At 38.2% G+C, this 12,339-nt stretch overlaps 1 protein-coding gene across 1 annotated transcript in view; it reads right to left on the bottom strand.

Moving 5' to 3' along the window:
* The window catches only part of VEGFC (vascular endothelial growth factor C), a 79,362-nt gene that overhangs the window by 19,799 nt on the left and 47,224 nt on the right, over nucleotides 1-12,339 (bottom strand). The window contains exon 2 of the mRNA XM_074155012.1: nucleotides 1,298-1,511. Coding sequence (XP_074011113.1) covers nucleotides 1,298-1,511 — 214 coding nt within the window. The remainder of the gene's footprint in view (nucleotides 1-1,297; nucleotides 1,512-12,339) is intronic.

Genomic DNA, 12,339 nt, shown 5'->3' with positions numbered 1-12,339 from the left:
CAGAGGGGCTCCAGCCCTCACAGCATCTCCGTGGCCTCCTCTGGCCCCACTCCAACAGGTCCATGTCCTTCTGATGTTGGTGGCCCCAGAGCTGGAGGCAGCACTGCAGGGGGGTTTCCCCAGAGTGGAGCAGAGGGGCAGAATCCACCCGCCTCGCTCTGCTCACCAGCAGCTAAAGCTGTACGTGTTCTTTCTTCTATGCCTGGGGTGAGTCTCACCTTGAGTGAAGTCTAAAGAAGGACTGCACATCTCTGCAAAGTAATTTTAACTGGTCCCACACAGCACTTCACCTGGATACTATATACTAAAAAAACCTAAATTTGATGCCTACATACTTAACATGAAATTAATTTGAATATATGTTTACTGTGTTAACTACAAGAGTATAATTTAAAGCAAAAGGTTATTTCTGAGCAATTACATGCACCATATGATTTAATCTGGAGGGTGATATTTGTGCCCAGATTATCCATGCAAATTTGGGCAAACATTTCACATGGTGGTATAAAGCATTTTGCCAAATACAATCTTACACCAACAGCCATGAGACTTGCAGCTGTAGAGGCCAATTTATAATCTCTTGGCACCAGTTTTTGGTAGGCTATTCAGCAAAAATGGAAATTTCACCTAATGTCTACTGCAAAGTCTCCATTAAGGTACATGATTTCCAATATAATGTCAGAAAATACACCTCCTGTTATAAATCCTGTGTTTCTCTGTCTACAAGCACTTGCTGAAACTGTAAGCTAATATGTTTTTATCCGGGCCATCTGGAACACTAAGGGATATTCACCTATTTGTTTGAAAGCTGGGTTTTTTTCTGGTTTGAGCATAACATCATGACAACCACCCTCTTGTATCAGGAAAAAGCTATGAGTGGATTATTTGGTGTCCTAACGCAATAACGTAAAAGAGGGGAAAGCATTACCAGCCGTGACGTAATTGCAGAAAATGAGCAGAAACAGTTGAATGAATCCAACCATTAGTGCCCTCTTTGCTTTATTGCAAAATCGTTACAGCCTCTACAAAGCAGAATTCCTTATACCTGCAGAAAAACACATAACTTCCTACATCTACTGAGCTACACCTTTCCTAGAATGAATGTACCAAAAATACGACTGTGGAGCAATTTATTTCACTATGGAAGGTTGACTGTCAACGATTTTATATTACAGACATGACATCAAATCAAACTGCTGAGGTTGGTTTCCTCATGATGCTTAGCTTTTAAAATATTGAGAAGCCTTCGGGTTTTAATTTATCGTGTGTGAGACGGTGGTTTGTGTCCTGTACTTACTTTTCAGGATCTCTGCATTATAGTGTGCTGCGGCAAATTTCAGGGAATCATCTGATCTCGTGTCAAAGGTGGAGTGTTCCCTGTTGTGTTGCCAACCTCCTTTCCTCAATTGACATTTGAACATTTTCCAGTATTCTGGGTAAAGTACTGTCATGAGTTCATCCACACTGGACACAGACCGCAACTGCTCTTCCAGGTCTTTGCTTGCATGAGCCTGTCAAAGTAACATGCAAGATTAATTACTTTCTCTATCACACAAGGTTTGCTGGAAACTAGCCCGAAAAACAACTCAAACATTGTAAAATGAAGCTGTGCTCAAAGGGGTCCTCGTCACAAAAACTCCTTTTGTCAGTCAATGCCAAGGGTAGTATATTGATAACTACTGAAATGTTTTGCTTCTGCCACTAATTCTTTATCACACTTGTAGTTCAAAACATCTGTGTGAGAAAGGAGCTACAGAATTAAGCCTATACAAATATGGTTTGCATATTAAAAAACAAAAAAGGCACTTTTTATCCCATAAAGTTCTCATGATAATATTTGAATACTTAAACCCCAAAATATTTACATGATATTCATGTTATTTAATATCACATACTCTTAAACTAACATGAATTTTTTGCCCATTTTCACTTAGACCAGAAAAATCAAACACCCAGAAACGGAAAAAAAAAATTAGAAAAAAAGAAGAAAATAATTCCTGTTATTTTGTACCTTTTAAGATAATATTTTAATAAGCAAATTCTATTATAAAACACTAATCCTTAAATCAGTAGGAGTCGAGGACCTTGGTACCTTTAAGAATCTGAACTGCCCACTCCCTCACTGCTAAGAGTTTCAACAGAAACTCTTCAGGGCTCTAAGCACCACACTCCTTAACTTCTTGTTTCAAGAGCAGCCCCAAATCCTGTAATTGCGCTTTCTGAGTTGCTGGCTTTTGCACAAACTCACTGCAATTGCATTTTCCTAGAAAAGACTCAGATTTATACTCTAATTTCTCAATTAGCTGGAAGATTCCTCTATCTTCTTAGATGGAACAACATATTGCATCAAAGGGCTGTTGTTATTCCCTGCCCACCCTCTCTCATCCCTCAATCGCTGTCTTCCCAAAGGGAAAGGCAGGAAGGAGAAGGAAAAGTAAAGAACCTCTCGCCACCTTCTCAGCCTAGGTGGCCCTTAGATGGCAGTATGAGACATGAAATATAGAGGTACATGTCTTAAAAAGTGTCCCGCGACTGGCTCCAGGCTCTGCTATAGAACTGCTGCCCTGGGCCAAGAGACACCAGGCTGTAACAGCGGAAAACGTGTGTCTGAAACCAGAAGTATGAAACTATACAAACTGAAATTTAAGATTTCTTATCGAAGTCCACTACTAACAAAATGAATTCTTCCAAATTGAGGAAATTCTTTCAATTAAGTTGATTTGCATTCTTTCAATTAAGTTAATTTGAACGCTATGCAAATAAAACAACTGGTTCTGAACCAGTTCACCCGAACCAGAACTGCTCCCTCTCTCACAAACAACTCACAGGGCATAAAACAGGACGTGCTCTCGCATCCTCACCAGGTCCCAAACCCAGGAGAAACACCTGGGTAAGGCAGAGTCACAGACCTCATTTCTGCAACTACAAAAGCCAAAGCTCATACAGATTTTGAAGTCATATCATACATCCAAGTGTTACAGAGTGAAAAAAAATATGTTTTCACTAAACCCTCACTGACTGCAGTGTCATGACAGACCACTTCGTCCTGGGAGATTTTAAAAATCAATCTCTCAGTCTCAGAAACACACTCATTCAGGACTTCATCTCTTTCTTTGCCTCTGTAGGAAGGATCAATTCTGCCCCAAGCCACCCAGCAAGAGTATCTTGGGACCTTGCCTTCAAATTCGTTGGCAACAAATGTGCCAACGTTGGCCCCTGGCTGCCCACCAGCCCTGCTCTCCTTGCAGGACACCACACAGGTTCTCAATCAGTGGGTCACAGACAAAAATCCAAGCGGAACAAACAACATGGGAATGTGTATGGCACGGGAGGTCACGGCATGGAGGTGGCACGTGGATCCTGTCCCAAGGCCGGATGCCAGTCCATTACGTAAGACACGGGAATGGAAACTATGTTTAGTCACCCAGTAGCCGATACTAGGAGGTCCCAGCAGATCACGGGGGTGACAAGGGAAGAGAATCCAACCAAAGGGTCCCCAACCTTTGACGAATCCCTTAAGAGCCTGTGCAGCCCACTGTGGACAAGATGTTGGCTATTGCTGTTTCAGGTATTCAAGCTAGAGGCCTAGATCATCAGAAGAATAAGTATTGAAACTCAAAATTACTTAGTTTCTAAGAAGCCAGGGTATGGAGAGGGAAAGAGGTTATATTTGTTAGAGATTATGTGTGTTGATGAAATCCTCTTTGATCAGGAAATCAAGTCATGTCTTTCCAGCTGGACAGAAAATTTGGTATACACATATAAAATATGTATGAATGTAAGTCAAAGCATGAAGAAATTTGTGGATTTAATAAAGTATTGTATCAAATTCAATCAAGTACTGTTTTCAAATAAATTCCTTCCTGGATATTCCATGGGCCAGAGTACCACGCGAAGGATAGAGAATATTGCCTGCAACATGAAGCGCTCACTTAATATGAGCAAAAGGAAAACAATTTCTGGAGCAGATACACAAAATTACCTTTTTTAGAAAAAGAAGTCATCATTATTGCATCAGAATTATTTTCTGCTTTGCTTAATAAAGCCATTTGATTGTAAAAACGGCTTCAATTCCAACTTATAAATACATGGTGGAAAACCAATTCGGTCACTGGAGGGCTTTTGTTCTCTTTTCTGACTTAGCAATAAAGGGAGAAGGAATTCCACACATGTAAACCAAATGCAGTACATGCAGTGCCCAGAGTTGGGGAAAAATATAATAGAAAATAGATGTTGATTTTTCAATATGTTTCCAATTCTACCTTGATACAGAAATCTTCCTGGTATATCCACTGTACGGCTATGGAAGGCAGGTATTTTTGAGCTTCAGCAAATTACTCTTGTCTGTGTCAAAGCATTTAAAGGAACATACGTGTAAGGAGCTTGTGGAGTGATTTAATTTTGTACAACAGTCAAACTTTATTGTTGACATGAACATCAAACTAACTCTTAAGTCCTGTTTGATTAGAAAAGTGTGTCCAGCATACAGTGAAAGCATCAGGCTGTTAAGGATTGTTAAAAAGAGTTTCTAAATTTTTAAGAGGGGAAAGCAACTGCTTCTGTAAATATGATAATTGTCTCATAATATTTTTTGTTTTGTCCAAATTTTGATTAATTTCACAAAAATATATTGACTTGGTCCCTCCTCTTTGTTCCAAATTCTTTGTTTTTTCTTAAATGTGCATAGGCTTCTAGTGTAGGACACTGAGAAAGAATTTAAAACCACAAAATCATCTTGAAATGGAAATCCAGATTTCAACACCAATTTAAAATTTATGACAAGACACAAAGTAAGTAACATCAACAAAAATGCACTACAAATCAGAGAAGCCCAAATTTTTCATTGATCTTACGCAAGCCCAGATTAGTGAAATTTGGAAAGAAATATTGTTTGTAGATACGATTACTGTCACCAGGCTAGTTAGTCCCAAATGTAATCTTAAATTTTAAGAAAAAAAAGGAAAAAAAAGAAATAGAAAAGAATACTAAAAAAATTATCTATTGTTTGAAAGGAATATAATGCAAGAAATGTTTTGATAAGAGAAATTCTGCAACTTTTAATACTAAAGTAAGCTTTTTGATAAATGTAAATAGTGTATTGATTTTCTTATGAATCAGTTGCAGTGTGCTCCACATGGAATCCTGGGCCAACTCTTTAATGCTTTTCTGAAAACGCATTCTGGGATCTATGTTCTACATGGAGAAGGATTGATTGCTGTCCTTTCATTGGCCGTTCTACTGTTTTTGTCAGTTTTGCTTATTATTAAATGTTGTCCTGCATGATCACTTAAAAATCCTAGAAACTATACTGACTCAACCTTTGACGAGCCCATCTCTACGAGAGGATAGATGATATTGAGCAAAATAACAACTTAAAATACAGGGATGAATGGAGAATACAGTAAAGGCAAGCTGGCTTCGGTTCACTACTTCTGCATTATTTCCTGAGAACAGGGGAAATGGCAAATACACATATAAATAAAGTAGTAAAGCTTGATGACAAGTTCTCTCTCCCTATTATTTATTTAACTTAGGAACATTTTATTCTGTCAAAGTGTTTTTTTTTCACAATGTGGGTTTCCACTACGTGGTATGTCCAGTTTTTCATAAAATTATAGCTTGCAAGAGGAGAGGCAGGAAACCAAATAGGCTCTATACCCATTAACAAAATCAAACCTATAATAGATTTTCCATGCATTACATTATTTGTCGTCCGCACGCCCCTAGTGTCTGCCTCTATTATTAATAACAAAGGTCAGAACACTTAATATTTGGCAGTGTGCTTGACACATAATTGATGGCGCAATGTGCTATAACGGTACTTTACGCATCTGCTCCGATTATAGTTGTCAGCTCATTTCATTTTCAAGGATTTTGTTGACAATTCTTAATAAGAAAATGCTGTCTATAAAATCTTGCATTTTAATATGTTTGTGTACTGAATTTATTGACTGACTGAAATGTATTAAAAATCAAGCAGTTAAATTGTAATGTTGAAACAAACAGCGTGCAAGCAAATGGAAATATTGCAAAAGAAAACTACGTATAAACACTTCACTTGCATAATATTTTATTGCAATTTTCATGTATTCCAGCACTAGTTTTTTTTGGAAGTTGATGCTAGTAGAAAAAGAAAATATCTTTCTCTAATTTCTAATTAATATAATATAATATAATATAAATAATATCTTCTCTCTAATTTCTAATATAAATTAAATATCTTAGGCATAAATAAATTCAACTTTTTATCCACCTCTACATTCATGCTAGAATAGGGTTCATTTTTCTCTCATATGCACCAATTTATCAGATAATAAAACTGAAAGACTGTCTGCAGTTGTAAACTTTTAAGTTACTACTTAAGTTACTACTAAATAACACAAGAAAAGGGTGCCTTACAGAAGTGAAATGGTAACAGGGAGCAGCTTTTTTTATTTCACGTTACTTTAAATAAGTAGTAAGACCACTGCAGTTAATTTGTACTAAATCAAAACATCATGAGAACAGCAGAGATTAGAATCAGTCTCTGTTCCAAAGATCTTACAAAGGACGTCAGACAAATAAAACAAGTAAGAATGAAAGTATAAAATAAATAAAATGGTCTGAATTATATTATGCTTTTAGTGATCTTGATTCATTCTGGCATTTTAAATACCAAGAATAACACCAGGCAAAGAAAACAAATAAATGATGGGTGGGGGGAAGAATGTACAACGTGGATCCGCAAGGGGAAAAAAATGAGTTTGAGGAGGGATTTGAAAGAGAATTTGTCAAAAAGGAAGAAAAAGACATTGGCTATGAGGATAAGCTTAAGACTGCGGAAGTTTCACTTCTATATTTGACACTACCTTTTTTTTGTCTGGAACATTTTTGGTGAGGAAGATGCATGAACTGCTAGAAAATGATCCTAGGCTTATATTATTTAATATTATTCTCCTATTTATGAGTACAAGTATTTAAGCCGAGGTAAGCATTGTAAAATTTCCATTTTAAGGGAAATCCAATTTTTATGCAAATCAGCATTTTTCAGGTAATATTTTATTTAGATATTCTTATGAAATGCTGAAAAACATATCTAAGGTTATAGATTTGCACAAGGGCACTTATGTTTGGTCCTTCAGTCAAATATTTAGCAGCTGCCGAGGGTCTGAAACACATTTCTTGGCTGGTGCTTGTTCCTCAAGTACCTGCATTCCTGAATGGTTCTCAACGTTCCCTAATAAACTGCCAGCACTTTCCTACCTTCAATGGGAATTACTTATGAAAATACCCTTTTTTGACCTGAGTCTGATCTCCCTGGGAAGCAGAGAGAGAAAAAAAATCATTCCTCCCTTTCTAGACCAACTCCCTGTGCTGTTGCCTGGCTTCTTTAGAAGCTTATTGTCAGTGATCAGTTCTCCCAGGTCTCTATGAGCCTGGGCAATCAAGACATTGATGTAGGTGACATGGTATCTGACACAATCAGAGATGGTGTCATAAGAGGAACCCATATCACCTAGACATGCATACATAGAATCACAGCATGGTTTGAGTTGAAACGGACCTCAAAGGTCATCTCGTTCGACCCCCCTGCCCTAGGCAGGGACACCTCCCATCAGACCAGGTTGCTCCAAGCCCCCTCCAGCCTGGCCTTGAACCCCTCCAGGGATGGGGCAGCCACAGCTTCTCTGGGCAACCTGGGCCAGTGCCTCACATGTGTGCGCAGAAACGGGAAAAGGTGTCAATGAACACAGTTTCTGACTCTGATGGCAAGCGGGGTTGAGAAAGAAGTTGGTCGCACCATAGCCAGACCCTGAATATCTACGACCGTCTTTGAAGCAACTTGACAACTAGATTACAGTAACAAAAAAGGTTTTGTTTTCATGGACTTGAGCCCAGTCTTTGAAATTTGCATTGTTCCATGGCCGTAGTCTTCAACTGGTGGCCATAAAACCCAGCAGACTATTTCTAAGAATACGGCAAGTCATAAGTGCAAAATAAACGATGAAAGTCGAGCCCTTTATCAATAGACTCGATTCACTATTCAGGAGCTCACACGAGATGAGCCACAAATTAAAGGTCAAGGGCTGCACAGCCGTTATGGAAATTTGTGGGATAACCATTTGCTGTTTAATTGCAGTTGAATCTGGATTCTTTAATTGATTCAAAGACTGATGCGGAAGCTTCCCTGTAGGAGTACAAATAGATTGGGAATCAATAAGGATTTGGATTATTGCTGCCGAAAGGCTTACATCTGATTAAATCTTGGAGACACTGGACGGTGCAATCTGTACCCACTGGGATTTGAGTATTAGTTTCTTGGCCACCCTCGAATACAGCCAGCAGTGATGACAAACGCAGGGATCCCTGTGACTGGGTGCCCGACCAGCAGAAAGAGGGAACCATTTGTAAGTAAAACCCATTTGTAAAGTAAAAATAAAGGGCAACACTATGAAAGGGACGCACACAATTCTGAGATTTCTTGGATATATTTCTTAACTACTTAGAAATTGAACACCAATATAAATTCTGGTTATAAGGTCTTACTCTCCAATAAAAAGATAAAATACCACTTAAGCAATTATTATTTTTAATGTTTTGAATATTGCTGGCTTTTTTTCTTAAATACCCCGCAACCTTTTGTTTTCCTTCCAACAGTCAGATGTATCTCATTAGAATCGGTACCCAAGAATAAACTACCAGGCCTTTATAAGAAGATTGTTTATTTTCATTCTTTACTGAGCTTTCATTGGTGTTACCGTTACTTTTGTTAGCAACTGCCATTAGCTTTGTCAGTAAAAACAAGGAAATATGGAGGTAGTTTTTGAAGAAAACTCTTAACATGGCGACACTGCCATTATCTGTCAGGGCTTCAGCAGACGTAACACAGGCAGTTAGAATTAAAAAAGCTTCTTGGTATCGAGTAGAGATTACCAAATACAAAGGTAAGGGACAAGCCCTGTATTTTAATCCGACTGCCAGCCCATTTTGAGATTCTGCTTGAGAAAACTAATCCTAGAAACTAATTACTCAGTGACAATTAAGAGTTCTGGCCGTGTATCAAGCGATGGGCTTCAAAAAGGCAGTGGGTGCAGTTTTAACGTAATGTTTTCTGTTCTACGGGTCAATAGTTCACACAGGTTGCCCAGAGAAGCTGTGGCTGCCCCATCCCTGGAGGGGTTCAAGGCCAGGCTGGATGCGGTTTGGAGCAACCTGGTCTGGTGGGAGGTGTCCCTGCCCAGGGCAGGGGGTGGCACTGGATGGGCTTTAAGGTCTCTTCCAAACCAGACCATTCTGTGATTCTATGGTTCTGTGATTAAGAAGCTGCGATAAGAAATTGCCCTTTCTTAAGAACATTTCAGTGTTATGCAGAATACATAGGCTACAGCATATGGGGTGTTTTTACTACGATAAGAGTATTTAGTTTTCAGCTCAACTCTCTTGTTTATTCTTGAATTTTTAACAACGTGGCTGTTTATAGGACGGAAGGATTACAGGAACACGTCACCTCTTATCATTGTTGTATAATTTCTCTTGCTGTTAAGTAACTTTCCTTTTCACCAATTTTTTCAATCACTATTTGAAGCCCAGAGCAAATGTAGTTAATCCATGGTCTAAATATTTAGCAACAAGTCACAGAAATTTCTTGAATTAATTATACTTTTAAAATAGTTCTTAAAATAAATAATTTCACAGGCTGTGAAATTAGATCAATTGGATTTCAAAGAAAAAGTTGAACTTTATTCCTAAACAAATGTCTTAATCTAATAGGACATGATTTCTGTATCGTTAAACAAGCCTTGCACAGTTTACAGATCTGTACAGAAATATTAATTAGAAGACCACCTACCTTGTCACATTGCCTATTTCAACAACTATGCCAGCTATAAACACAATACGCTATTTAAAACTCAACAAAGAGCTAAAGAATAATGAAGAAGTTATAACACATCAATTCCAGTTGCAAAATCTTTTTTTTTAATTATTACAAATGAGTTTTGTATAAATTAAAAAAGGAAACACAGAGGATCTTGGAAATGTGGGCATTTTATTAAATTTTAGAGTTTCTAAGTGTATGCCATTAAAGTGACATTATTATCTGATTATTTTATTTAGCATCACATTTCTTCTGTTTATTTACCCAAGTCAATAAAAGAACTCTATTTAGTAACTCAAAGTAACGTGCTGGACTAACATCCCACAGCTAAGCCTTTGGTAACTAAGGTATTAAACGGGGAAATTTCATTAATAAACAAAACACCAGAAGAAACTTTTATTTTTGCTGTCAAAGTATTACTGAACTATTTTACGGAAAGGTTCTTTGCTAATGTAGGTGAAAGACAGAGATCTTCTGAATTTCCTTAGCCTGAGGGAGGCACCCAATGCAAAGGACCCGCCACCCACCGCCTGCTGGTGCTCACCCTCATAATCTGGGGTTGAAATTTGTTCCACCCGAAATTCTACAGAAACAAACCCACCTGTTTAGACATTGAGCCTGTAATACATTTGTCCTTGCCCTTTGATGCTGCTGGGAAAAAATAGCCTGACAACAGAGAAAAGCACTATCCAATCTTAATCCCAAAATTCCACATGGATTAGAAGAGTACAAAGAGAAGAAGATTTATTTCCAAGCCTGTAAGTACAAGACTGCATTGAAAGCGTTTTAAAACCAGAAGACAATAACAAAACGCTTCATCCCCGCACAAGGCCATAATGTTCCATTAAGAACAAATTATTTAAAGCCAAGAAAATACAGTTAAAACATCAATTTGAGAAATTCTCAACACAATTTGAGAAAGGCATGGCATGCGAACGACCATATAAAAGATCAGGAGCTCTCACATCCCTTCTGAGCCATGGGGAGGAACGAATACAAAGCAACAGAGGTTTTTGATGACAAAAAGAGAAGTATTACCGTGTATCACTGATGGAGAAAGCTTATCGTACCATGTAAAAACCCAGAGGTATTAAGGGATTTGTCAGCAAGGCACAAGAGATGGGGAAAGGCAAAAGAATCCTTGAGAACGGCAAATCCAAGAACTAGATTGAGACTTGGTCACAACTCCCTTTCATGCAACCAAATCAGGAGAAATGTATGTTGCCCATTATTTTTGGCTTAAATTATTCTGAATAGCGTATTGCACTGTAACGTTACTTAAAAAGGGTCAGGGAACATCAGCAGCGTTAAAGAAGATCCTAATTTATACCTACAGGACACAGAGTAATCCAATGCTGAACACTATGTTATCAGAAGACATTCTGAAGAAGGCTTGAATGCAGAATGAAGGGTTTTTTTTTGCAAAAACAGATTGACAAAGCGTGCCCTGAGCTATCAACTTCCACGGGATCGCAGGAACACGTATATTCTCTGATGAAAGGTATAATACTGCATACTGAAATCCACAATAGTGACATGAGTTGAAACTTGTCCCACACCACCTTGCTGGGCTGCCTGCATTCTTACCCGGGCCCAGAAACTAATGAAAAAGAAAACGGATTTATAGGGATTATATATATTAAAAGGGGGGCATACAGAGAGCGGAGAAAAGAGGAACAGAACTTCTAGTTATTCAAAGTCTGCGGAACGATGTAAGGAAGATGTTTAGAATTACACTAAGCACATGCATAGATCTTACTGTTACACTGACATATTAAGCATTTTATCTGCTCTTAGAAGTAAACAATTATTTATGAAAATAAATGGGTTTACATCACTGCATTTTGTATTGACCCGGTCACAGAGCCTTGAACAGAAGAACCTTAAGTGAACAAATCCAGGTGTTGGGTTTGTGAGGGGGAGATGGGGGTGAGGGAGGAGAGAGATAAAGGAGTAAAGGTTGGTTGGTACCAGGATAGGGCAAACTAACACCCAGGCTCATATAAATAAATAATATTTAATAAACCGTGGGGTTTATTCTCCAGAAGCAAAGCTACACACCTCCAGATGCCAGACTCTAATACAAAAGGAAGTCACAATTAAATCAAAGTAAAGGGCTCTAGACTTTCCAAATAAAACAGATCCTATCACATTCGTCACTTTCCACAAAAATAGAAGGTTCCAGGGGTTTTTGAGATTTTAGCAGGAGAAAGGATCAAAGCAGGAGAATTTATGCAGAAGAGAAATTTCAATTTCTCTAGCACTACCAGCAACCCTTCAGGAAGGGCTTTTTCAAGCCTAGGAAACCACTTCCCAAAGCCGATCTGCAGAGACTATTTATAGTGATTTGCATATAAAACCACGATGGAGTTATGCACACACAAAATTCATAAAGTAGGTTTCCTTTGACTTTTTTTTCCGCAACAGTTCATTGTGTATACCCTGAAGGACACACACATCTCTGCAGGATGGCAGTCCTCAAA

The sequence above is a fragment of the Numenius arquata genome, chromosome 10 (assembly GCF_964106895.1).
Source record: "Numenius arquata chromosome 10, bNumArq3.hap1.1, whole genome shotgun sequence".
Classification (NCBI taxonomy): Eukaryota; Metazoa; Chordata; class Aves; order Charadriiformes; family Scolopacidae; genus Numenius; species Numenius arquata.
This window is presented reverse-complemented; position numbering and strand designations above follow the sequence as displayed.